Raw genomic sequence first — 26085 nt, 5'->3', positions numbered from 1 at the left:
AAATATGCTGGCTTTATTTAAATGTATGTATATATTTATCATTGGAAATCAATTAACAACACAAAACAATGACAAATATTGTCCAGAAACCCTCACAGGTCGTGAATTTAGCATAAAAAATATGCTCAATTCATAATATGGCAAACTGCAGCCCAACAGGCAACAACAGCTGTCAGTGTGTCAGTGTGCTGACTTGACTATGACTTGCCCCAAACTGCATGTGATTATCATAAAGTGGGCATATATGTAAAGGGGAGACTCGTGGGTACCCATGGAACCCATTTTCATTCACATATCTTGGAGTCAGAGGTCAAGGGATCCCTTTAAAAAATGACCATGACAGTTTTTCCTCGCCAAAATTTAGCAAAAGTTTGGAGCATTGTTTAACCTCCTTCACGACAAGCTAGTATGTAGTAGTAGTAGACATGATTGGTATTAATGGATTAGATTTTATAGTTTTACATCATACCAGTATCTTCCCTCTAGCTTTAAAACTGAAAAACTCAAAGACTGATTGCGTTAATGCAATAAAGAAATCAGTGGTGTTAAAACAAATTTGCGTTAATGCGTTATTATAGTATTAACTTTGACAGCCCTAATTAACTTGTAGCTATCTATCTTCACAGCTAGGCTCCCTACATGCTAACTAATAACTTATTCGAAGAGTTGACAGCATTGTGTTAAGCACATAGATAGACTAACTTATCCGAGTTAACTTGAATGCATTCATATTGGACTAATTTGTGCAGAGGTGTTCATGATACAAACCATTCGTGAACTCCAGATTGATTCTATTCTGCAGGGAAAAGCCAACAACAATCCTTCCTCCTGTGCATGATCATGTTTCGATTCAGAGTGTGCAGAGTGAGAAGAGGGGATATTCACAGATGGGTCTGTTGTCAATGTGTTTGTGAGAGAGAGAGAGAGAGAGAGAGAGAAGAGAGAGAGATAGTGGGGCATGGAGGGGCTGAGCGAATCAATGCACTGCGCACAGCTTTGCAATGAAATAAGATTTAACCCATTTTAAATAGCGAAAAAAAAATAGAAAATCAATACGTGGCAGTCAATGTTGAAATTGTGGCAAGACGCCACAATCAATGTATGGGAAACAAAGCTGTGAAAAGCCAATGCTGGGATGAAACTCTGCCAAAGTGTCAACATTAGTCCAATTCCAAGTCGTAATGTAGCAAACGGGATGTGTGTTACAGAGAAATAGCGGCAATCCCTCAGTGCGATTGCCCGTACGATTGGTTGTGAAGTGAGTGATGGTAATGACCTTTCCTCTGTGTGCAGTGCGGTATGAGAGTAATGCCCTTCACTTTATCAACGTATCGGTGTGTTTCTTTCTCCCATTCCCCTCTCATCACTTGACAAATGTAAATGAGGAAATAGCCTGTATGCCTCTCAGTGCACATTGGAAGGCTGAGAAACTGGATGTTGCTGTCGCGGTTTTGCTTTTGTGTGTGAATGAAAAAGAAAAAACACTGAACCATGTAGCACGTATGTGAAGAGATTTTTGAAGCCTGATTATTTTGAGGTGCAAGGGCAATCTAGCTAAAATAACCAGACAGTAATGAGGTGATTCTATTTATTTTACAGCTGAAAGGTTTGTTGCACTAATCCCATTACCGTCAGGCACAGATGGTTATTTATTGTATTCTCTATAAAAGGAAACACTAATAGCATACGTAAAAACAAAAGCACCTGTGTGAGGTAAAACAGTTACATGGTGCAACCTAAGCATTTAGTTGGTTCAAAAATAGCAATGCAGATTTTGCAAAGTTGTTATCTCCCACTTGTGAAATGTCCCACAAATGAAGTTGTATGTAAGCGAATGGAATTGGAGCTGAAATGCAGCTACATCACTTTTATAATGATGATATATTCACACAGTAAATGCAGAAGGATGTCCTTGACATTACAGCACTAAAATGATTAATTTCAGCCTTACAACAGCTCCAAAGCTCTGATGACCCACCTGCAGTACAATGAATACAATGTGTAACTTAAACCGTCTCCTACTGTAAATAATAAGAGGTGTTTATCTGAAGCATTACATGGAGGCGAATGATGGTAAATGTACTGATGGAGCCATAAGCGTAACCAAAAAGGCTGCTGGCAGGAACATTTTTCTGTGATTTTCATAGATCAAGTAGTAAATTTTCACTTGGCATTGTGCCCACCTTTCACAATACCCAGGTTTTATTGTAGAGATGTTCCAAACAAGGCCATCGCTGCAGTTAAAATGCCATTCAAAGAGCACCTTATACTGTGAATGCCTCATGGTATTCTTGCCGGGATTTTCTATTCTGTTTATTTCTTTAGCCTTGGCTTCTGAATAGTAGGGATGTGCATTCCAAGCAAAGATACTATTAATCTAATCAATACTATTACTAATCACTGGGAATGAGTCGATTATTATTCGAAAATCGCCGCTCGAAGACCTAAACAATCCATTGGTGCCAACCATGTCATACTAGCTTATCGAGAAGGAGGTTAAACACGCTCCAATCTTACTGCTAAATTTTGAACCCATGAATCTCCCTTTTACAGACATGTCCACTTTATGATAATCTCATGCAGTTTGGGGAAAGGCATAGTCAAGTCAGCACACTGACACACTGAGTTGAGCTTGCCATGTTATGATTTGAGCATATTTTTTATGCTAAAATGCAGTACCTGTGAGAGTTTCTGGACAATATTTGTCATTGTTTTGTGTTGTTAATTGATTTCCGGTAATAAATATATACAGACATTTGCATAAAGCAAGCATATTTGTCCACTCCCATGCTGATAAGTTGACAAATCTCCCTTTAAAGGTACATTTTGAACAGATAAAAAATGTGTGATTAATTTGTGGTAAATCACAATTAATTATGGATAATCATGTCATTAATCGCCATTAAATATTTTATTCGATTGACGGCCCTGAATATAATGATTCGTAACATGAATAAGCCATTGCACTTTGTCCCGATGCACACTCTTAAGGCCTTTACACACCGGGGGCATTTTTCTTCAAGCGATTAATTTGCACAATTGTTGTTTTTGTCATGAATACTTTCACACAGAACGCAAATATTATGTGGCAAAAAAGCCTCTTAATTTTTTCTTAATGAGTTGCATGTATATTTATGAAACAACAACACAGAGGCTCCGTAGGCCGAACCAAGAAAGCAAACTTTATTACTCCTTTCAACCTTGACAAAGGCAGCGCAGATCACTCCACTCCTTCCGTTCTTACCTTTTACAATAAAAGCCCTATATACGTAATATTCACGGGTGAGTATTTCTCATTTTCGTGTCGTTTATTCATCAAGCCCCTGGTGTGTAAAGGCCTTTATTGTAAACTTTAAGAGGTAATAGCAGGACTCCAACAAAATCCCCAATTGCCACTGAACTTGATCTACATTTCTTAATTTTCCAGGAACATATCTGTTTGGATCTTCCTTTGCTATTTAGGCTCAAGAAGCAGCACTCTCCAAATGAGAAGTCCTAGTTCTCAGTGGGAATACTTATTTTTGGACCTTCTGGACTTTCTTAATAAGCACACTTGTTAAGCAATCAGCTTCCTGAGTTAAGTCTTAGTCGAGCCCCACAGATCAGGATCACAATCAGAGTTCATGTCTGTGTTGAGCTGTCTTAAGGGAGAGCTGAGATTAGAATAGCTCCAGAGTATCTGATTTAATTAAGGCGTATTTAACCAAACATATCCGACCCTGTGCATATTAGCATTGACGCTATCTGTTTCTGTCGACTCATTTCTTTCCCGGCTGCTCTCTCACGTTATCTTGTGCTTCTTCTCTTTCCGTCTACCTACAGTATCTGTATCCCTACCTGTTGTTCCTCCGTATTTCTTGCTCCCCTGCGGTGACATTTGTGGGGGTGATTATAGATGGTTGTCTCATCCCTGAAGAGCCATGTATCATCAGTGTTACTTCCATCTGAGTGACTGGCCATGAAATGTCAGGTGAGACTACAGATGGATGGTTGAGGGTTAAAGGCCTGGAGAGACAATCTTTCACTCTGCTGAGCCCACAAGAGCTAAGCTTCGTTGGCCTGTGACAGGTTTCCCAATGAAAATGGAAGTCTACTACCCCTTATGGATATTTTTATGAGGCATCATCCTTTATGGCTACTGGTAACACATGTATTTTTCATAGTGGAGCTCAGCTGTGAATATGAATTGAGAAATATGCTGAAATGACTCTTCTCTTTCTATGTTCTTAATCAGTGCAGCAGCGTTTGATGTTTTAGTGGGAGTAAGACTGCATTATGATCATGCTGAATGTCATGTTTTTGAGCAGGCTGTTCTCATACAGCTACACCTACGAAAAGTAATGCACTGTAATTTGTATATATCCCACAAACTCAATTTGCATGTAATCCATGTAATTGTGAGCCAGTACTTATAAAGAGTGCTAAATGCCGCATAGGGAGGAGGTCGGTGGATGGGCGGGTCAAATAACCCCGGTGTTCGTACCCCGTGTAAAACCAACAAGTCAGCGTTGATTTATTTGTCACGTAATGTCCGTACTTAACTAACGCCACATACGGAGTTATTTTAACCCAAACCAAAATCTTTTCCTAAACCTATAAGTAGTATTGTTGCCTAAATGGAAGTTTATTTTGAAAAGACTGAAGCGGAAATTGACACATGCGTCACATGTTGCTAGAAATTCGTAGGAAAATGCACGAAAAATGAGGAATAACTTTTCATGACATATATGAACTTTTGGTGACGTCATATTATAATGATATTATTATCATTTTACATTTTCTGACTAAAATATTCCAGGCAAATTTTAAAATTAAAACCAACAAAATAAGTTGTATGTTTTTTACATACAGTATATTCCTGATATAATATATAACAGTAGAACAATGCACTTTATATGTGATTTTGCATACATTTGCATGCCCTGTTACTGACACACATTAACAGTCAGTTTAACAGTCAAAAATAGCTGATAGAAATGTATGTGGCTTAAACTATGGACTACAAATTATAGCACATACCAGTTGTGACCACCCGCCTGTTTAACGTAACACTTGTAGCCTAGAAAGGTACTTAAAAGACATGTAGACTGCTAACATAGAAATGTACATGGAGTTGAAGACTGTGGTGCAGACAGATGTTGGTTTTCAGCAGTGTGAGGGGAGAGTGTGTGAGCAGACGCTATAGATAGAAACTATAGTAGCTGTCCATGGTGCTGAAGGGTCCCAGCTTCCTCAGCAAACCTTGGCAAAAAAGATAAAAATAAAAAAATTGCCAAACTCCCAATTCAGAATGGTTTGAAATAAACAAATGATCCCTGAATATTTCTTTAGCTTTTCTGACAGAATGAATATTAAAAATATTAAGTTACTTGGTGAAATCTCAATTGATAATGATTGTAATGCCTTAAGTTATGTCTACAAGACAAAAGAAACAAATGAAGTATGCCAGTGAAAGAGTACTAAGCTGTTGGGTGCTAACTTTCCTCATCCTGTAGCAGAACCTTCAGCATTATTTGACGCACATAGGGCACATTGGATGTGCCGATATGGGACGCAAATGTGAGGATTTTGCATTTTTATTAGTATTTTTAATCTACCAGATCATTTCAGTATCCACTGTATCTGCTTTTGCTGATCCCATATAGTCATACATTCTAAGTTATGATAATTTTTTCATAATTTTCAGTTTTCCTTAATAATCAAACAATTTTTCTAAACATATTCTATTAATTCCTTCTCTTTTTAATAATTTCCTGTCTCATTTCTTGCTGTAAATGTATGTATGCCCCACAAACTTACACACGCAAGCACACAAAAGTAAACTAAACCCACCTGTCACACACATAACCCACTCTCTAACACTGAATGCACTGCCTCCTCCAGTAGGTGATTTCAGTCCTCCAGGGGGTTAATCCACCGCAAGAGATTGTGGTCCAAACAGAATCACTTAGGCTGTATCTGAAGGGAACTGAGGAAAAATCACAGAGGAATCACATGGGATTTGGTCTGGAAACCAAACCCAGTCCTGCCTCTCTCCCGCTCTCTCTTTTTTAATAGAAGCTTCTAATCCAGAACACATAAATAATATGGCATTATGATCTTGCAGCACATTCACAAAGTGAAAAAACAATAACTCAAGATAAAGATTAACTTTATTTTCATTCATCCTATTCAAAGGGCAAGCGCACAGCACAACAAAATTAAGTCGCATCAGCTCACGAGTGCAATAAAAAAAGCGCTAATAAGAGTAAAAGCAATAAGTTAAATTAAGTTAAATATTTACTTTGTGACTCAGCAGTTAATCTCAAGATGATTGCCTAGGTGTTTTTTTTAGTATACCAATACAATAAAAAGCCTGAATGAATCATATATTTTACAAAGCCTGTGTTTAGATCATGTGGAGATGAACAGTGCCTCCCTGACCTGACGTGACAAGACCTGCCATCATCACAAATCTGTGCGTCTGTCAGCGCTTAGACCCTCTCTGATATTCCCATCTATCACACATGCCTTCACAAGAGCACTCAATAACCCCCCATCTATCCATCCTAGGCTTTATTAATGTAACCCACAGAAAGCCGGCCCTCCTACAATGGGATGTGACAACCCTGACCGAGGACTGACCTGCCCATCAGACCTGTGTGTGTGTGTGTGTGTGTGTGTGTGTGTGTGTGTGTGGATCTGTGCAGTGCACCCTGTATTTGTTTGTAAGTGATGGTGAAACTCATAGTGTGTGTGCACATGCGTATGGAGAGAGCTGATGGATAGAAAAAACCTCCGCGGTGCACTGCAACTCCTGAGAAAATGTCTCTCCCTCCAGTATACTTCATTTTCAATGCTTATCCATCTTCTTCCTTTCTCAGACATTTACCTCCATCCCCACCTTCAATGAAGCCTCGCAGAGTTAGAAACGGCCCCAGCGTTCGTCCACATTTCTTATCACATGCACACCCTCACACCACTTAATACAGCTTTCTCTTTCTTTTAATGTGCGCAAGCGCTGCTTCATCTCTGTGCCATGTATAATGGCTCAGAGATGGTATCATCAGAGACAGGCCAGCTTGACTAAATTGGAGCGGCAAATTGACTGTAGTATTAAGAGAGAAGGGCCTCTATCAGGCAATCTGACAGGATCCCATTAAAGAAGGCTTGCAGATGAATATGATTAGCTTTTCATTCCTCCTAATGGAAACATCTTCTGAAGAGAGGGGGGGATGAAATGTTTTGTACTGATCGGGCCTTTGTACCACTGATGGGATTGTTATTGCCTAATTTGGGTAGAAAGACCATTAAAGTTCTTGGAAGGGACGATGAATGTTCTCTGTAAGTATACTCTCAGTTATGGCTGTGGACCAGCGGTTCGCTGTGTGTGGGCAGCGCTTTGCTTTTTGTTGATGCGAAAAAACCACCCTCCACTTAAATGGCTTCATTTTGGACTTGTTTTTGCCGAAATCTGTGACTAATGAGTATGTGGTTTCATCTCCTTCCCCAAAATGATCTGAATGGGTTGTTTTGTGTGAGTTTTTTTGGTTTGGGTGTGTTACCATTCTGCATTTTTACTATCTCCAACAGACTGTGACAGAAGTGCTTCATTAGATTATAAAACGACAGTCATGAGCACAACTTCTTAAGGAGATTATTGTTCATTTATGGAGAGCATCTGGGGGACTGTTTGCCAAGTCCTCAAATAACAACCAGCGCTATCCTCTTTGATCTGTCAAAGTGGAGGAATTTGATGAGTGCTGGATATCTGCAAGACTTTGGAGAACTTTTAAAGTATTGATGGGGTTCTTCTAGCCGTTTAATGTCATTACTACACAAACAGCCTCACCCTCAGTTCGTTAGGTATCTGTGAAACACGCTCCCCCTACACGCATGTGTATAAGAGTGCATTTTTGCATATGCATGCATGCATGCCTAGCAGCAGCAACAGGTGGATTGACTAGATGTGCACTCTGCCAAGTCTAGAGGGGCCTGTAATATAATATACATTATAGATGCATCAGGGGACCGATGTCAAAGGCTGTTCCATCCTTGTGTGGTTAGTATCCATGGGAAAATATATCCATCTGTCAAACAACAACTTGATGAAAGTGGAAAAGGGGAATTTTCAGAAAGGAATTTCTCGAAACCACAGGGCGATATGGTTCATGTGGGTTTTCTGTTTTTAGGTACACCAAGCTAAATCTAATGCAGTCTAATAAAACAGTCCTGCAATAATGTTCAATTCTTGTTGAAACAGTTTCAGTGGTTGGTGTAGATTCAATTTCATGTTCATTTTGGAGGCTGATTGTGGTGCTGTTGGGTTGGGTTGCATTATACTGAGAAGTGTTTTTAATACTTTGTCCACCCTGTTTATATCAATGAGGGCACACTAAATATAAGAAACACATCTCATTATAACCTAATACAATTCAACAGCACCACAAACTGCAGCCTCCAAAATGACCATAAAGTTGAATCAACATCCCTCTAAAGTAGTTTCAACACAAACAGAGCATTATACGCTTCCTGAAGGTTTGTTTTATAGCGAGTTAGTTTTAGCGAGGTGTACCTAATAGACTGGCAGCTGAGTGTATGTCAGTGTTGGAATAAGTATACAGATATTTTACTCAAGTAAGAGTACACAGAATACTTGAGTAAATGTACTTTATACCACTGAAACATGTTTATGCAAATCTATGCTTTGGCACAAAGTGTCCATTTCCTACATATACAATATTTAAGCAGGTGCTTTTTATAAAGTATACAGTATGTGTGTGATTCCATTAGTGCATGTCGGCAGCTTAAAGGTACAGTGTGTAGGATTTGGCGGCATCTGGTGGTGAGGTTGCAGATTGCAACCAACTGAGTAGTCTTACTCCCTTTCCAAAACTGCGGTAACGTGAGCCACCGAGTGCAAATCCGTGGTAACGCCATTCACCTCGTTCAGAGAAGATCCTTACCATAATAACACAACTTTAGGAGCAACCGAAGTCAGACGGCGGCTGGCGGTACCACAGTTTTGCACTTTGCAACTCACGTTACTGCAGTTTCACAAGCGTGGCGGAGAACTACGGTGGCCTTCAGGTAACGTAAAAACGTGAAAGGCTCTCTCTAGAGCCAGTGTTGGGTTTGTCCGTTCTGACCTACTGTAGAAACAGGGCGGACCAACGTGGTGGACTCTGTGAAAAGGACCCACTCGCTATGTAGATATGAAGGGCTCATTCTAAGCTAACGAAAACACCATGATTCTTAGTTTCAGGTGATTACACACTAATGAAAACATAGTTCTGAATATTATATCCCATTTCTGCAAAAAAGATCACCTGAAGAGTTCCTTTAACCTCTCTGTAAATCCACCTATCCGTGGTTAATTCACACTGCAGCTCGCTGACACCACCATAACTCTCTATTTTCACTGTTTCTGACACGTCACATTGCTTTCTACAGGGATGAGTGTGACGAGCCGGAGAAGAGACATATTCCCTTGAAACATTTTGCTGCTGTCTTTCTGGCTTTGCTTCTGCTGCAACTTTTCCTGTCAGCCTCTCAGTAAATTTGCAAAAGATGTGTTCACAGAGGAGTGTGTCCATGAATCATTATCTCATTTGTCTGTTTACCCAAGAGAATCTGTGCCATCCACACAGCAGCATGTCTAGCATGTGTGCTTCGTAGTAATTTTACAGCTTTATTGGATTGGCAATAATAATTTACAGTTAAAACACAATCAATTCTGTTTTTCGTATGATGAAATGAATTTGATGAATACAAAGGAAAAGTTATTGTTTGAAATAACTGAGGGGGTGATTCTTGATTCTAGGTTACATTATATTAACTGTGGCTTACAGGTTTATGCAACTCACGATGAAGAAGTGGGCTAACTGCAGGTCTGACAAGTGAAGCCAATGCTGAAGTGCCTAAAACTTGAATTCTTTCTAATGTCCAGCATGGGGGCGACACTTCTGGTTGCAAAAAGAAGTCTGATTGTATAGAAGTCTATGAGAAAATGAGCCTACTTCTTACTTGATTTATTACCTTCATAAACATTGTAAACATGAGTTTATGGTCTCAATCGCTAGTTTCAAGTCTTCTTCAATACAGCATGATGTTCATTTAGTAAATTATGGTCCCATTTAGAGTCAAATAGACCATAAAGCAGGGTAGGCTTTAGGGCGTGGCTACCACGACAGGTCGCTACCACGGCGTTGTCCGGTCTGGGAGTTGTCCATGTTTTTGTCATACAACTTTTACTCTTTCACAGTTTGTTTTCAGTTCATGAAAGTCAATTATAACCATGTCTTATTCAGCGTTTGATTGTACTTAGCTCCACCCTCTCTTGTCACTTCTGGTTGCAAAAAATCAAGTTGTCGACGGCCAAAATTACAAACTCCAGGCTTAAAAACAGCAGTCCACAAACCAATGGGTGACGTCACAGTGACTACGTCCTCTTCTTATATACAGTCTATGCTATGAAGGAGAAAAGATTTGTGTTCAAAATACTACCTTTTTGATGTAAACATCTTTCCACAATCAGTCTTTAATTAACTTTATGTAATGCTGGATGCTTAAAGGCTTTTTGTTTCAGGTTCATTTGTAGTGGGAGTCAGTTCTAATAAATTCAGTAAAACTTCTTATTTAGCTGGAAAACAAGAACAAATTACCTGCACTTTTTACTCGTGAATAAGAAATGAAGACCATTAGAAATAAAGGTTGCTTTTCCAAAGTCGTTCTCTTTCAGTTTTTGAATTTCTTCTCCTTCGTCTTCTCCGTCCACTGTCGATTCCCCGCAGTACGGCTTCTTTCTTGGGGGAAAAAGGGAGGAGGGGTGATTTAATATAGTTATTGTAATTGTGTTGTCTGTCTTTGAAGTCAAGACGAGATTGCTTTTGACTTGCAAATATTTCAGATTGAATTGGGCTAAATGACTTTTGGGAAATGTCCCTGGCATTCACGGTGCCCTCGTCTTTCTCCTCTCTAAAGGTTAATAGTATCTGCTCTCAGTGAATGAGTCGGTGGACTTTACTGTGCCATTCGGTGACTGAGGGGGTTTGGTAGGAGCCACTCTCTTTCTCTCTTGGGGTGGGATAGATTCAGCATGTCAAGCTTTATTCTGGTGGGGAATGGAGAAGCCTAAAAAGACAGATTAAGCCTTGCACAAGAAAAATGAATGGGTAGCTAACTGAACTCTTTAGTGTGTGTGTGTGTCTGCCTGCGTGATGTGAATGACCTCCAGTCGGCTGTGTGCGACACAAAGGTTGAGCTACCGCTGACAGATTTTATTAAATGCATAATTCGCTAAATTTATTCTCTCTTTCTCCCTGTCACCTCTCGCAGGTACGGAGACATGGTTCCTAAGACGATTGCGGGGAAGATCTTTGGCTCAATCTGCTCTCTGAGTGGGGTGCTGGTAATTGCCCTGCCTGTCCCTGTCATCGTGTCCAACTTTAGCCGCATCTATCACCAGAACCAGAGAGCAGACAAGCGGCGGGCGCAGAAAGTACAGGTGAGCACAGTTTTATTTCCCTTCAACTGGGTCCCAGAGGGTTTCAACTTCCAGACATCCACAACTCAGAGGGGAGCTCTGATGTCTCTCCCCCCCAGAGGAAGGGACTCCACAGGGTTCAGGACTTCCCTGAGACTAATGATGATAATGCACATTGACTTGTATTCACATGAACAGTAGGTGCGTGATGCATATTCAGTGAGTATCACCATACTTTAACGGGCCTTCTCCCTCGACATGCATACCTAAACCGTGACCTTTTATTTTCCCTTTGCTCTGCATAAATACATCAGTTTTTGGAGGAATCTTTCCCTTCAGCCCAGAGTCAGACAAAACTGATATCCTAGTAATATGCAAGGTTAGCCTTGTGTAGCTTAGTTACGGGATTTCAGTGGGATCAAGAGGAAGCTGATCCACATTAACTACATGTTATTTGCATACATATAATATGTATATATATATATATATATTAATTTCCTGTTTACAAATTCAAGATTTTGTTAATATAAGGTTTTTTAGTTCCACTTTATAAATAAGGTTTTGTAAGTTATAGCCAATGGCTTTATTGATGGTTAATAAATCATCAACTAATGCTTTATAGATCAGTTATAAGCCAGTAACAAGAACAACTTTTATGTTGCCAGGTTGTGACAAAAAAAATCCTCTGGTAGGTGTTTATCCACTAGCAGGACACTTTGTCCTTTTAGCTCTTTTTGGCGCTCATCAGGAAGACCTTCGAAGCTATTTATCTTATGGAAAAAACTCTGATGAATCTGGAACAAAATCTAGTTATTAACATCTTACTGTATCAATATGTATAACTAGAGACTTATTATTATTACCAACATTTGAACTACATTATTACCAAATAGAAAGAATAAACACAAGCCTAAGGGATTTTATACCAGTTGGCAACCAAAACTTGTAACGTCTTGTTAATGGCTTGTACCTAATCTATAAAGCATTACTGATCTATAAAGCATTACGGATCTATAAAGCATTACTAAATGAGTTATTAACCATTAAAGCTACTACGAGGAACTTTCATTTTGTGTTGATTTTGGCGGCCCCTGTGCGGTAGTGTGTCCGAGCACCAGAGTGCAGGTCAAAAGTGGCACTGTAGCCGGATCTGGGTGTGTCCGCTGTTGGCTGGTTGTTGCTGGAGACCCCGCTGGAGTCTGAGCTGAAGGAGTTTCTGGTGAACCTGCGTACCGTAAATCGTTTCGTCTGTTTACACAGTGAATCAGACCTGATGACAAACTAAACTTAAGAAAAACTAAAAGCCAATCTTCTCGCTGATGGTCTTGTTTACTTATGTCGGTCATATAAAGGCATCAGTATTATATTGAGACTTTTCGTAACCAGTTAAAGGTTCCTCATAGTATCTTTAATAAAGCCAATAGTTGAACACATTGCTGAGAAAAATTGGCCTTTGATTTTCTCAATCAGCTTCTCACTATAAGCTACGAGGTATTACATGAACACAATATTTTCTGACAAAGCAGTTTTGGTTACCGGCAGAAATTTCTGTTTGTTTCCTGTGCTCCTGCCACCGGTTTGAAGTGGGCGGGGCTAGATTGGAAAATATTAAATTTGAATCAAAATCTGATTGATGGGTAGTTTGGTCACTGTCAATCCAATCTGATCAGCCTTACCCACCGATTCCTAAAAAAACAGATTATCTGAGTCATGAATATTTAATGTTATGGAGAAAAGAAACAATATTTGAAATCAGTTTTCAAAGGCTTTAAATGTACAACACTGACTTCTTTCTTGATCCCAGAGACACCCATGACCTGAGCTGAACTTAGGAAAAACTTGTATTATGTCAAATATCAAATTCTCCCAAAATTGTCAAAGTATCCCTTTAACTCAGGTCTCTCTTGAGAATGAGACCCCGTGTCTCAATGAGACTACCAAGTCTAAAATACAGGTTAAATAAAAACAGTTTTTAAAAACTCCACAACCTAAATGTTATCATAACTCCGATCTCATCCAAAAACCCAAGCCTAAATCCTAAAATAGCCTGTCAAAGGAGTGAATATCAGCTATTTCCCATCTTCACATGGATTGTCCTTCTGAGAAGATTTTATAAGTATAGTGATAAAACACTTGCAGGCACATATTTCTAAATGGATTATGTAAACTCGTGTCTAAACTGTGGAAGATTTAAAGATCCTATCTTGCTTTGGGTAAATAGCCCAGCCCTTTTAGACCTTTAAAGAATCATGTCATTGTGTGTCCATGAGCCAAACTGGGTAGCAGCATCAGCTGGCGCTCATACAAAACTGGGCTGGTAATCATAGCTTGAGGGCAGGCCTGACAGTTTTTGTTCTCCTGAGATGGATGGTAGTGTGTTTGTTTCGAGCTGGCAGACATGCACACACTGACACATATTTTCAGAGTCCATTCCTCTCTCTCATCTCGCTCACACCTCTCCTAGCAAGGCTTTTTTCACTCCCTTTTGCTTTTTTCTGCTCATTTCTGCTCCTCTGCCTCTATCCATGCCTCCCCTCTCTCTCTCTCTCTCCCTCCCTGTGATTACTGCCATCCATCTCTGCACATGCTCTCTGGTTGTAGCTTAAATCTGTTTAAAGTCCCGCAGTTCGACCGTGGCCTGACCGCTGCACAGTCTTAACTAACCGTAACCTTGTCTGCCAAGCGAGACTCCGGTGGAACACAGTCAAGTGTGCGGGGACGAAAAGACGCCGCAGAGGGGACGGAAAGAGGGTTGGAAGGTTGGGGGGAAATTATCTAGATTGAAAATAGGTCGGAACTGATGAGATGTATGTTGTTGACGCAGAGGAGTGGCGAGGAGGAAGGCCAGAGGGAAGGAGGGAGCAGGGGACGCAGGGGTAGAGGAGTGAAAAGGGGGGAGAACTGGAGGCGATGTGTGTCCTAATGCTGTGTTCTTTCCTGAAATAGCTATCACCCAGATGAGGTGCTGGCTGGAAGGATGGTATCCGTCTGCTTATGTGCATCTGTTTAAGTGCATGAATCCACTTCTGTGCGTCCACCATACTTCAGTTACGGCCTGACCTTGGTCCGTCCCAGTGTTCTCCACTGAGCCACAGTGTGGTGCATTGTCAGTATACGAGACACCTCCACCTCCAGAAGTACCCACCAAACTGACCAGTGTAGCATGACGGTGCTGTCGTCATTAACCAGTACTAAACGACTCCCTCGGGCACTTGTATGCCTCCCTGGCTTTGCCCGCAGTGAGGTCAGCGATTTGCTCAAGCACCCATACATCCATGGGATAGGTTCTCCTTTTATTTCATAACAGTATGACTCAAACGCCTTATCATTGCCTTCATAATAATATTCCACCTGGATGCCTCGATCCTTGAGAGCGTTATTACTACAGCAAATCAAGGTCTTACGTGCCAAGTATGATGATGGGTTTGCAAATGTGATATTTTAGAGCATTTAGGAGATGCAATCTGTGTATACCATCTCTGTCTTTAATTAGCCGCAGGATTAAGTGTTGCTTAGCATTTAAGCTTGTGTGCTTAAGATCAGTGGAGTATGTCTTGAATTACATATTGTGCTGGCTTTAGTGGTTGATGCTGTGGAAATTATTTGATTTCACGTCCCGACTGGTTGTTAACTAAAAGAAGCTTTCCTTTCTGCCTCTTCATGCTAGCGGCGTGGCTCTATGGATGGCAATGTCGGCCCGTCTAGCACTGTAGATCAGACTGAAATATCTCAACAAATATTGGATGGATTGGCTAGGAATTTTGTACAGACAGTGACTATGTTTACATGCACACTAATAGTCCACTATTATTCTGAATATGACAATATTCTGAGTTGGATACGGGTCATGTAAACAGCATATTCCCTTTGGATATTCTGAATTACGCCTTATTCCGAATGGAGCATTTGCCAATTAAGACGTGGGATTATTCAGTTTTTAGGAGGATTCTTTGGACATGGATACAGGGCATTCAGGATGTGCGTCTCAATTGGGGTTTGCACAGTTTGCAGAGATACATGCCCGTAAGAAAAGCCCACATTTCTGCTCGGAAGGTGAAACACACCTACTTTTAAACATTATGAAAGACTTGGATATCAACAGGTTTTTGAATTTGCACAAAAACCGTAACACCAACCTTTTCAAGAAGTTGGTTGAAGGAATTAAAGAGGTACGCGCTGTCCGACAAGTCCGCCACTGTTTACGTTAATCAGAGTATTCACGGCTGCATGTAAACAGGAATATTAGTGTAATATTCATTTTCAATAGCCATGTTAACGGTTTAGTAGGAATATTGTCGGAATAAGGGACAAAAAAATATATATTTTGTGCATATAAAAGTAGTCACTGATGGTCCCCAGTGGACGAAACCTAATGACTTTGGTGATCCCCCCTGACATTTCCTCTGGCACCATCATGAGGTTCATATTTGAGTTATTGGATGGTTTGCCATGTAATTTGCTACAGATGTTACATTATACAGATTTGATTATAGCGATACGTTGGTGATCCCCTGACTTTTCATCTAGTGCCATCATTAGGTCAAAATTTCAATTTGTCGGGGCACCCTGGTGGCTTGCCTGGTGGAGTGGGTGCCCCATGTGCCAGGGCTGGGTCCTTGCCATGGCGTCCCGGGTTTGGGTCCGGCCTGTGGCTCTTTGCTGTGTGTTGTCCTCTCTCTCCCTTCCCCTTTCGTGACTGGCACTGTTACTATCAAATAAAGCCAAAAAGCCAAAAAATTCAAATTCAAATTAAATTTGTCCAATACTTTTGTTAAAGATAAAATACCTGCAAAACTAATTACATTCTCATCAGCTTCAACTGCACTTTGTGTTTAGTGCTAAGTGACCAATATTAGCATACTATCAGAGTACTAAAATGGTGAACATGGTAAACATTATAGCTGCTAAACATCAGCATGTTGGCATTAGCATATAGCTCAACGCACTGCTGTCCATCCTCATAGAGCCACTAGCACGGCTCTATGGTTTGTAGCAACTGCAATGGATTTTACTGCATTTTATAACAACTACTGCTGACATGTGTTCAGCTCATTACACGTTACATCACATTAATTTAATGTTCTTTGAGTCTTGGTTTGCAGATGACAATCTCTCACACTGTAAAAGATGGTAAACCCAGAGGGTGTATGATAGAGCCATTACCATTGTACGGTCCACTCTTTCACTGCTAATGACAACTGTGATCTTTAATGTCCCACCCGAGTCATGAATTACTCCGGCATGCCACATCCTTCAATACCCCATTACTGCCGTCTGGCATAACATGTAGTGTTCTTTAATGCTCCATAACCTTAATGACATATGACCTCAGCCATTAAGCCAACTGCTTAGCAAGTGCCAGTGGTCATTTACCATAGCAAAACGTCATATCCTCAGCGTTTATTAGTGGCACATGGTTATATTTCACGGAAAATCCATTCTTCCTCAGATCATTTCTTAGACTAAGCCGATGTTTAATTGAGAGAAAAATAGGATTGCCATTCAAGATTGCCTTTCACAGTACTTAAAAGACCAGGGGAGAGCAGACGGGAGGAAAAGAGGGGGGGAATTATTGAGGAGAGGACGTGCGGCATTAGTCCCTCAACATTTTCCAGCCTCCTCTCTTCTCCTCTTTTCCTCTCCTCCCCCCATTCACATCCATCTTCATTCAGGCCTAATTGTTAGCTGTTCTGGGCTCCCATTACAATTATCCATCCATCTGGGTGGTGGTAGATAGACAGCCCCTGATCTATCTCACTGCACAAATGCAGTACACGAGGACACCACTAGTTGCAGTGTGACCACGAGGAACACACAGCACAGACATGTATTTTCTACTCTGCTTCCCTTTAGTCTTCAGTGTTACAATGAATCGAACGTTGAGTCTGCACGCATGATCCCATAAAGTGATCCGAAACAAGGTGTCCAATCTGCAGGGGTTACTCTTCGGTTGCTCCTCTGAGCTCATTTGCATAAAGGTAATAATATCCTCAGGTCTAATTACACATTCTGAATAGCACACCTGGAAGAGGGCAAGATTTAAATGGAGAATCGCAAAAGGGCAAGTGATACAGAAGGATTAAAAAAGAGGGGGGCATGAATTTAAATGAGCTTAACTTTTAGGTGTACCTACGGTATTCTCATGGATCTGGGTCTCTGGGTCTGTGAATGATACGTCTGTAGGTCTTCTCAGACGCACTCGAGCCCCGGTTTACTAGGATAAATGCAAATAACCACTTTTACCCACTTACTCAGACATATACATGTACTAGGGATGTTACGAGAAACAATACTTTGAAACCAAGTCGATGACAACATTCGTGACGGAACTCGTTTTCCTACCGTTCCGCAGGTAGATACCGGGGATCAGGGCTCAAGACTAATGGCGTCCCATCATCCTGGGGATGATGTGAAATGTGTTTGGAACGCAGTTAACTCACTATCAACGCATCCGGGGGACACCCCCTATTTTTTCACAGATAATGCAACATTGTGAACAACAAATCCGTGTTGAAATCAGCAGGATGAGAGCTAGTTAACGTTACATACAGAGGTGCCATAATGATTTACATTATGATGCATTCAGGCTCTATTCAGTAAAAATATGAAGCGAAGGTAAATTCTACCCCTCATGTTCAAATCTAATCTTGTAAAATGTAGTTTTTGGTTGAGAAACTTGAATAAATCCAGTTGTTTGAAGGAGATGTTTTCACAGCAATATAAAATACAAAATAGAGAGGGAATTATGACCTGTTTAACTTCCATCAAAAAACAGTATGCAAACAGTTATAAACGAGTGGATTTTTAAGTATATGGGATTCATTGTTTTACTTTTCTTTCTTTTTTACTGTGGTATCGAATTGAGTATCGAGAATCGTGGAATTTCTCTGGTATTGGTATCGACTGCTAAATTTCTGGTACCATGACATCCCCAACATGTACGTACATGTACATACAAGTTGCAACAAAAGGACTTCATCATAGCCAAGAGAGTGAGAACAATGGGCCTCGTGCAAGAACAACTAGTACAAGCACATTCATTCTTAAGTGCCACTTACGAGTGATTTATGAGAATTTGCCGCCTTTACCAGTATTCTCATACGAATGAAATTCAGGAGTGGTCCAGACCTGTCGTACGAGTCATGTACAGAGAGTCTCCCTCTCTCTGTTAGGAGAAAAATACTTCTTTGACTTAAGAATCATAAAGTCTTAATCTGAAAGAATCTGGAGTAATATGATACAGAAATCCATGAAAATAAAATGTACAACTTGCTTAATATTCTGTTCACCACATCATCATCATCACTTGAGTTTTTTTTTTTATTTTTAGATTTTATTGGCATATTTTAGCACCACAAATTATACAGTTAAGTAGCTTTATAGGAATATTTTCAACATCATCAATATTGTCCAAAAGCTGCCTCAAGGGCTTTATGCAGGTCGCTAACCTTATCTGACAGTGTGACATCACCTACTGTATGATATTCTCCCCTCTCTGCGTGACTATCACGGCCCCTTGACCGCCTCCCATCTAAGTCCTGGAGCGCTTTGCTTTTTAACAGACATTTTCTAGCATCTAAATTCATGTTCACTCTTTGTTTCTGTCACAGTCCAGTGCGGCTCTGATGTGTACAGCTGTACTATTAATACTTTATAATGGTTTCAGGTCCCCTAACACAACTACTGACACCGCTAGATTTGTAATGTTCCCGTCTGCTGATTTTCGACAGCAGGATTTGAAGTTTCACAGTATAAAGTCCTTCTTTTTATTCTCGGGTGACGTGTTTGTGAATGAAACATTCCCACAAATGGAGCAGAAAAAGCCTTATATGGCAATTTAGGGGCATAGAAATGATTAAATCTCACGAATGTACACCTCCTTTGGCACTCAACAAGTATGAAATGATTGATTTTTGAGAAGTTAGTGCAGTATGGAGGGTTTGATGATTCAAGATGTGGAACAGATTCATGATAAGTCCTTTTCTGTAACTTGAAGTATGCTATTCTCATTTAAATAAACCTGTTGAATGTCAGTAGAGGGGAGAAGATTTTGTTTGATTCATACAAGTTTCTTCCAGGATTTGACAAACCCTTTTGCTATATTGCCAAATCATAGATAGGGCTGCAACTAATAACTATTTTCATTGTCGATTAATCTGTTGATTAATTTCTTGATTAATTGATTAGTTGTTTGGTCTATAAAATGTCAGAAAATTGTGAAAAATGTGTTTCCCAAAGCCCAACATAACGTCTTCAAATGTCTTGTTTTGTCCACAACTCAAAAAATATTCAGTTTACTGTCATAGAGGAGTAAAGAAACCAGAAAATATTCACATTTAAGAAGCTGGAATCAGAGAAATTTTACTTTTTTTCTTTAAAAATTCATCAAACCGATTAATCGATTATCAAAATAGTTGGTGATTAATTTAATAGTTGACAACTAATCGATCAATCGTTGCAGCTCTAATCACAGATCTTGTAAAAGATACCCACAAATATACCACACAAAGACAAATGCAGCTGGAACAGTTATGGATCTTTCTTTTACAAAATGGTAAATCAACTTTAAATCATAAATCCTGCCTCAGGTGTAGAGCATCAGAATCTAGAAAAGTCACTTGCCATCCTTATTTTACTGCCTCGTCTTTTTCCCACTTTGACTGGAAATCGTTGCCTGGCTGGAGCAGTTGTTGTCCTCAAACTTAGTGAATAGTAAAATTACTGTCTGTTGCGGTTCTTGAGCATTACATTGGCTCGGGGCTGACATGGCAGGAGCAAAACAAAGTCCTCCTCCCTGCCTCTCTTTCTACCTCTCTCTCCGGCTAACTCCCTGCTCTCTAAATCATCTCACTATTGTGTTTAGCCCTCCCTCAGAAGGTTGAAGTCAAAAGGTGGAGATGACTTCTGGCTGAGAGTGTTTTGCCCTTCTAGACAATCAATAAAGTCGTCTGCACTTGGGAAGAAGGCAGACCGAAAAGAAAGTTGGAGGGATGTTGACAGGGGACTTCACCGAGGGAGGTCAAGAGCTCTGTTATGAAGTATGTCCTTTGTAAGAAAAAAATAAATAATAACATCCTAAACATCAGCAGCTTGCAGAGCAGAGCTGTACTTTTCCTCTATAAAGACGAGGTAATCCAGGCTTAGCAAAGGTATTTTGTCTCTGAGTGGTGTTAGTCCGAGGTTAAGCTGTCTTTGCTAGAGAGGCAGATATATCTGAGGGCCAGAGGTGTCTGAGGACTTGATTTCCACTGAATCAATTCTCCCAGATGGATTTTCTAAAAGTCAGTTTTTTCTCAAATTTCTCTCATTCCCTCTGAATCCTCCTCTTGTCTGTGTCACTGTCTCACTTTGTCTTTGTGTGCGTGCGTGCGTGCCTGCGTGCGTGCGTGCGTGCGTGCGTGCGTGCGTGCGTGCGTGTGTGTTATCGTAAAGCAAGTAACTGACTTATTTCCTTATGGGAGAAATGTCAACATGTATTAAAAGCAACTCTTTAGATGAGTGGCAGCTGCAAAACAAAATGAAACTCTCCCGCCCATAGTTATTTATGTTTGTGTGTGTGTGTGTGTGTGTGTGTGTGTGTATGTGTGTGTGTGTGTGTGTGTGTGTGTGTGTGTGTGTGTGTGTGTGTGTGTGTGTGTGTGTGTGTGTGCATGCGTGTGTGTGTGTGCGTGTGTGTGTGTGTGTGTCCTCGTCAGATGGTCTCCTCTCTCACTTGTATGGTTCCAAGGCAGGCCTGAGGCAGAACCTAATCTGGTCTCATAGCTCGATTGCTCCACTTTTCGCTCAGCCAAATCCTATACAGGCAGCCTTGCGAAGCTGTAACTCACAAGGTGCCATGAATTTTTTAACTTTTAGTTTCAACTATAAAATATATGAACTTCTAGCAGAACTTCCTGGCAATACTCAGCGGAGTACGGCATGAGAGCTTAAGTGGATATGTAGCGTTTTTTGATCACTTGAGAATATGCCAATTTAGATTCCTCAACTGGCAGCGAACGGTGTTAAAATGAAGCATTTGTGCTGGCGTTCATCCTATAGCTGTAATCTTTAAAGTGTGATTGAGCCCAAATCGCGGCTCCGTGGCAGGAAGAAAAACAGTGTTTGGATCAGGTTTTTGGCCTTTGGGTGTGCGGATTATTTCAACCAGTGATATTGAGCATCACTATTCTGATTGGTTGGCAGGTAGTACAGTATTTGGGATTTTTGCAAGCTACTGTTTTTTCATATTATTTGTTTTAAATCACATGTCCTATGTTAGTGAGAATTTTATATTTGTTGGTTTCATGATGGCGGACCCTGTTTTGTACTAATTCTTCTGAATACCGTTAGTTCTCCATCTGCATTCATCTCCTTTGAGCCAATCAAATCGCTTCATTTGAAACCATGTTTGCATAAAGCATCACCGTTCAGTGTTCTATCAAAGGCAGACGGTGACACCTGTTAAGCCATAGCCCTATCCCTTGGGGAAAAAACGCCTAAAATAACATATCCCATGGATAATGATGCAACTTAATGTATTGTACTACTCTTTTCTACAACTGTAACTGTAAATTTGATGAAAATACACTGAAATATACCACTTATTATACAATTTATAAAGGTATACTCAGGCGGTCTCAATGTATTGGCCATGTTTACATGTTTTACTTCAAAACACAATTTATTTCCACATAGCCATGTTACAAATAACACAAATCTCCCAAAAACATTAAAATAGTAATAACTACAATGAATATTGGTCAAAATTCATATACTGCCAAAGAGCTCCATGCTCTAAGACGTATTCATGGAGAATGCGAAGGCCCACAGGGCTGAAACAGGTGTCATTAGATCCCTTTGAAACAGGGGAATAAAATGTTTTTTGGCTCATTGGTGTCTGTCACCATCTGGTGGCTGTATTGAAGTGATCCAGAGGTCGACTGAAAGTGACAGTTCACTTTGAGCCAAAATGGCGCCTATATCCAGCCGATCTCTGTGGCTCTCTGGTGTTTTTATAATTGCTGCACAAATGTAAATAGCTCAAATCTGCCATTTTGGGCAGAAATAACAAAGAACTTGGTGAAATACTTTAACAAGAACATAGATTTATATCAGTGTGACTGTAACATGTGGAGTTTGAATGCTTTGTTTCCCCATTAAAAGCGGACGCTGTGTGTTTCCAGCGATGATATTTTAGACTGACGAGAATATCTTTTGATTAGTACTTGTTCTTATATTTACAAAGTTTATATCTGTACGACTTTATTGTTAAAATACTTCATAATAAGACATAGTTTGGACAACATACAATTGGTTTAGAGATTCTGAAATATTTGATCACGACTTTTTGTAACTACGCCCGGTACCGGGTCAATCGGACTTCAGGACAGGCAGCAGCACAACACAACGACAGAGGGATAAATGTGATTTCAGTTGGACTTTAAAGATACAGTAACATCGGTATGGGACAGAAATTACTGTCCGCCATGTATTAATTACACCCTCATTTGTTTATAAATGGTGACCAGGGTCCTAATATTTTATTTAATAAATGTACTTTGGTGCGACCACAGACACATTTTGCATTGAAAGTATATTTAATCATGTACCAAACACCTCATGCTGAATCATCCATTTTATGGCAGCTCTCTGTGCACCTCTGACCCAAAGTATATTAGATGAGGGGACATACTGATCCAGTACTGAGAAATCATTTATTTTGTTATTACAATCTCCTATAACAGAGCGAAGCACTTTAGTTTTCACTCTGTGTGCTGTGTGTAAGTGTGTGTGTGCCAGGATATAAGGTGTATATGTGCAACTCGGTATTATGCCAAAGCGTAATAGACCCGCCTGTCCACCAGAGCATAGTGTGTCAGTGTCATGTTTTGCCTTGCTGAGGCGTGAATATTACACATGTGTATGAAGGTGCTGTACCAGTAGGGGGCAGCAAAACCATTTAATTCGGTTTAGGAAAAACGTCATGGTTGGCTTTAAAATAAGTACATAAACTTTGAGTGCTTTCACATCAGGTGCCCAGGCCTGGATCCGAGTATACTTGACTCCAAAGTCTAGTTTGTTTGATTAGTGTGAACGCTCCGTACTCGTATACTCGGGCACGGTTCGTCAATCCATACTCGAGTCCACTTGAAAAGGTGGTCTGGAGTACGGTTCATGTGTACTCGGGAACAGTTCCCATCAGGTGTGAAAACCAATCGTACCGAAACACGGAAGTGAACTTCTATTTAATGCGAGTATAACTTTAGCAGTCAGCGAGTAGTTGTGAAAGGGCAGGCTTTTGTCAATGCCGCCGGTCTCTTGGGCGATGTTTGTTATTAGTGTACTTGGATACGGAACAACTTTACTAATGTGAAAGCTGAGTGGCGGGGAAGTGGACAGGGAGGGCAATCGTACCTAATATGAAAATGCCCTAAGCACAATATGTACAGAAACAACGTAACATAAGTACGGAAAAGATGTCCCAAACGTCACTAATGTAACTAACAATACAATTTATGTGACTGTATGCGTCCCTGTGTGAAGGAATGTGCAGCAGATAGACTTTTTGGCCATGTACCCTTCCACATGGTATTCTTTCTATGTGTAGGTGTCAGTGAAAGCCTCATGTTCATGGTTTCCTTACACTCCTGTGTGCTCTCAATGATGCTTCAGCAGCAATTCAGGCTCAATCTGTCGTGCCGCGGCTCTGCCTGAAAGCACAGATGGGCCTTGGACACAAGTGCCCCGGATCCCAAAGGCCCCGGGAATCTATCAGAGAGCTGCAGAAGTAGATTCAATCTCACGGGACGTGTTCTCAACACCCCCTTCATTACCCCCCTGCGCTGCCTGGCAACCGTCGCCACAGTCACGGGGCTGCTGTTTGCATGGTGACCCCCAGAGAAACCATCCCATTGGCTGAGCACCACAATGCCAGAGCATAAAGAGGGGGTTATCCCAAAGGCCTGTGGGAACGCTGTGCCAGCACAAATGTACATAGGTGTTAGAGTGTGAGGGGCACAAAGACAGCGGGGGAAAACTTGTCAAGGAGAGTTGGAGGCAGGGTGAAAGAGACAAAAAGATAACGATGCAGGAGAACAGGAGAAAGTAAACAACTTGAAGGGAGCTGTGTTTGTGCTATAGACGCTACAGTTTGCCGTGCATGTGTGTGTGTGTGTCCACATGCGCTCCTGTTTATCTCTGTCTCTGTTTAGATTGCTAAATCACAGCATGAGCTACCTGCAGGGTTAACAAACATTGCCATGTTTTAAATGAAATTCAAGTGAGGGGATGAGCTTAAATTACCATACATTACCATACTCTTACTGAGCCAGGTATTTCTGCTTGTGCTCTATATGGCTCGTGTGTATATGTATGGAAATTCAGCTATGAAGACCAGGCGTGCATGCATAAGCCAACACGGAGATATGCAAACACACATCCACACACTCAATTAACCCCCCAGCGGTGCATGGGCCCCCTACTAAACGAGCTTTCTGCTCATCATTTACACAGCTCACATTATCCCTCCACCAATTTCCCCTCGATGAATCTGTCATTCTATTTTAAAATGCAGAACGCGAAGCAACAGAAACACGCACAGACACTTTGTAGCTGCAGCCAGCCTGACACCCAAGCCCTTGACTTTGACGGGGAAATGGCGGGCCTTTGAGAAGTGAGTGACTCAGATTACACTATCCTGTGAAAGCAGTTGTTCAGGTAACTGAGAGATTCATTGAGACCCACAGTTTCACACAGGCCTGTGTGCACACAAACGAATGCACACTCACTCGGACATGTTTTCACACACATTCATTCAGTCAGACACACACACAGAGCAAAAAAACAGGACATTGGAGTAGAAGCCTTCCACTGTGTCAAAACTGCTGATGCATAAAGAATTCACTCCAAGGGACCAGAATGCATCTGTTCTCGCTCATATTCCTTCTCTTCTTCTTGTTCATCTCTGTTGCTGACTGCCTCACAGGAGAGATTTGACAGCGTGAGAGAAAAAAGACGCTGGACTGTGCACTAACTGAGCTGTACAGGTCTGATGACTGAAGATGCATTTAAGCCGACTACCGATGTAGAGCATTATGAGCCTGGACACTTCCTTGATTTATTTCGCTAAAGAAAACCCGCTAACATAGCAGCACAAAAACAGACCAAATATATTGAATTCTCTATTTTAAATGACACGCAACTGCTTAATTCATACAGCTTTTGGTCCTAGCTTCCTCTCTAACTGAGTTTCAACCCAATGAATGTGTTATCGTGTAGTCTAGTCGCCATAAATCATTCATAAGTATCACACAGGAGATCAGAGTGAATTTATCACGGCAGATCAGAGTGAATGCTTTAGTAGCACATGTTTGATTTGATCTATAAGATCACAGCTAAGATATCAAGCATGTGAAAGTGCTGTAGCTCAGATTAGTGGGATGTGTCAGGTGATACCCAATCATTCTGAGTGATGTAGCTGCTGGCTTACAGGTGGTCTCTGTGGTCTTTTTCTCTTTGCAGAAAGCCCGCTTGGCCAGGATACGAATATCCAAACAGGGAAGCTCCAACGCCTTCCTCCACAGCAAGCGCAACGGCCTGTTCAACGAAGCTCTGGAGTTCACGGTAAGACCCGCCTCTAAACT

At 40.8% G+C, this 26085-nt stretch overlaps 1 protein-coding gene across 2 annotated transcripts in view; it reads left to right on the top strand.

Moving 5' to 3' along the window:
- kcnd3 (potassium voltage-gated channel, Shal-related subfamily, member 3) overlaps positions 1–26085 on the top strand; it is a 127299-nt gene that overhangs the window by 90381 nt on the left and 10833 nt on the right. For both annotated transcript variants that reach the window (XM_074644194.1, XM_074644193.1), the window contains exons 4-5: positions 11317–11485; positions 25964–26065. In XM_074644194.1, coding sequence (XP_074500295.1) covers positions 11317–11485; positions 25964–26065 — 271 coding nt within the window. The remainder of the gene's footprint in view (positions 1–11316; positions 11486–25963; positions 26066–26085) is intronic.

This window comes from Sebastes fasciatus, chromosome 8, assembly GCF_043250625.1.
Source record: "Sebastes fasciatus isolate fSebFas1 chromosome 8, fSebFas1.pri, whole genome shotgun sequence".
Lineage (NCBI taxonomy): Eukaryota > Metazoa > Chordata > Actinopteri > Perciformes > Sebastidae > Sebastes > Sebastes fasciatus.
This window is presented reverse-complemented; position numbering and strand designations above follow the sequence as displayed.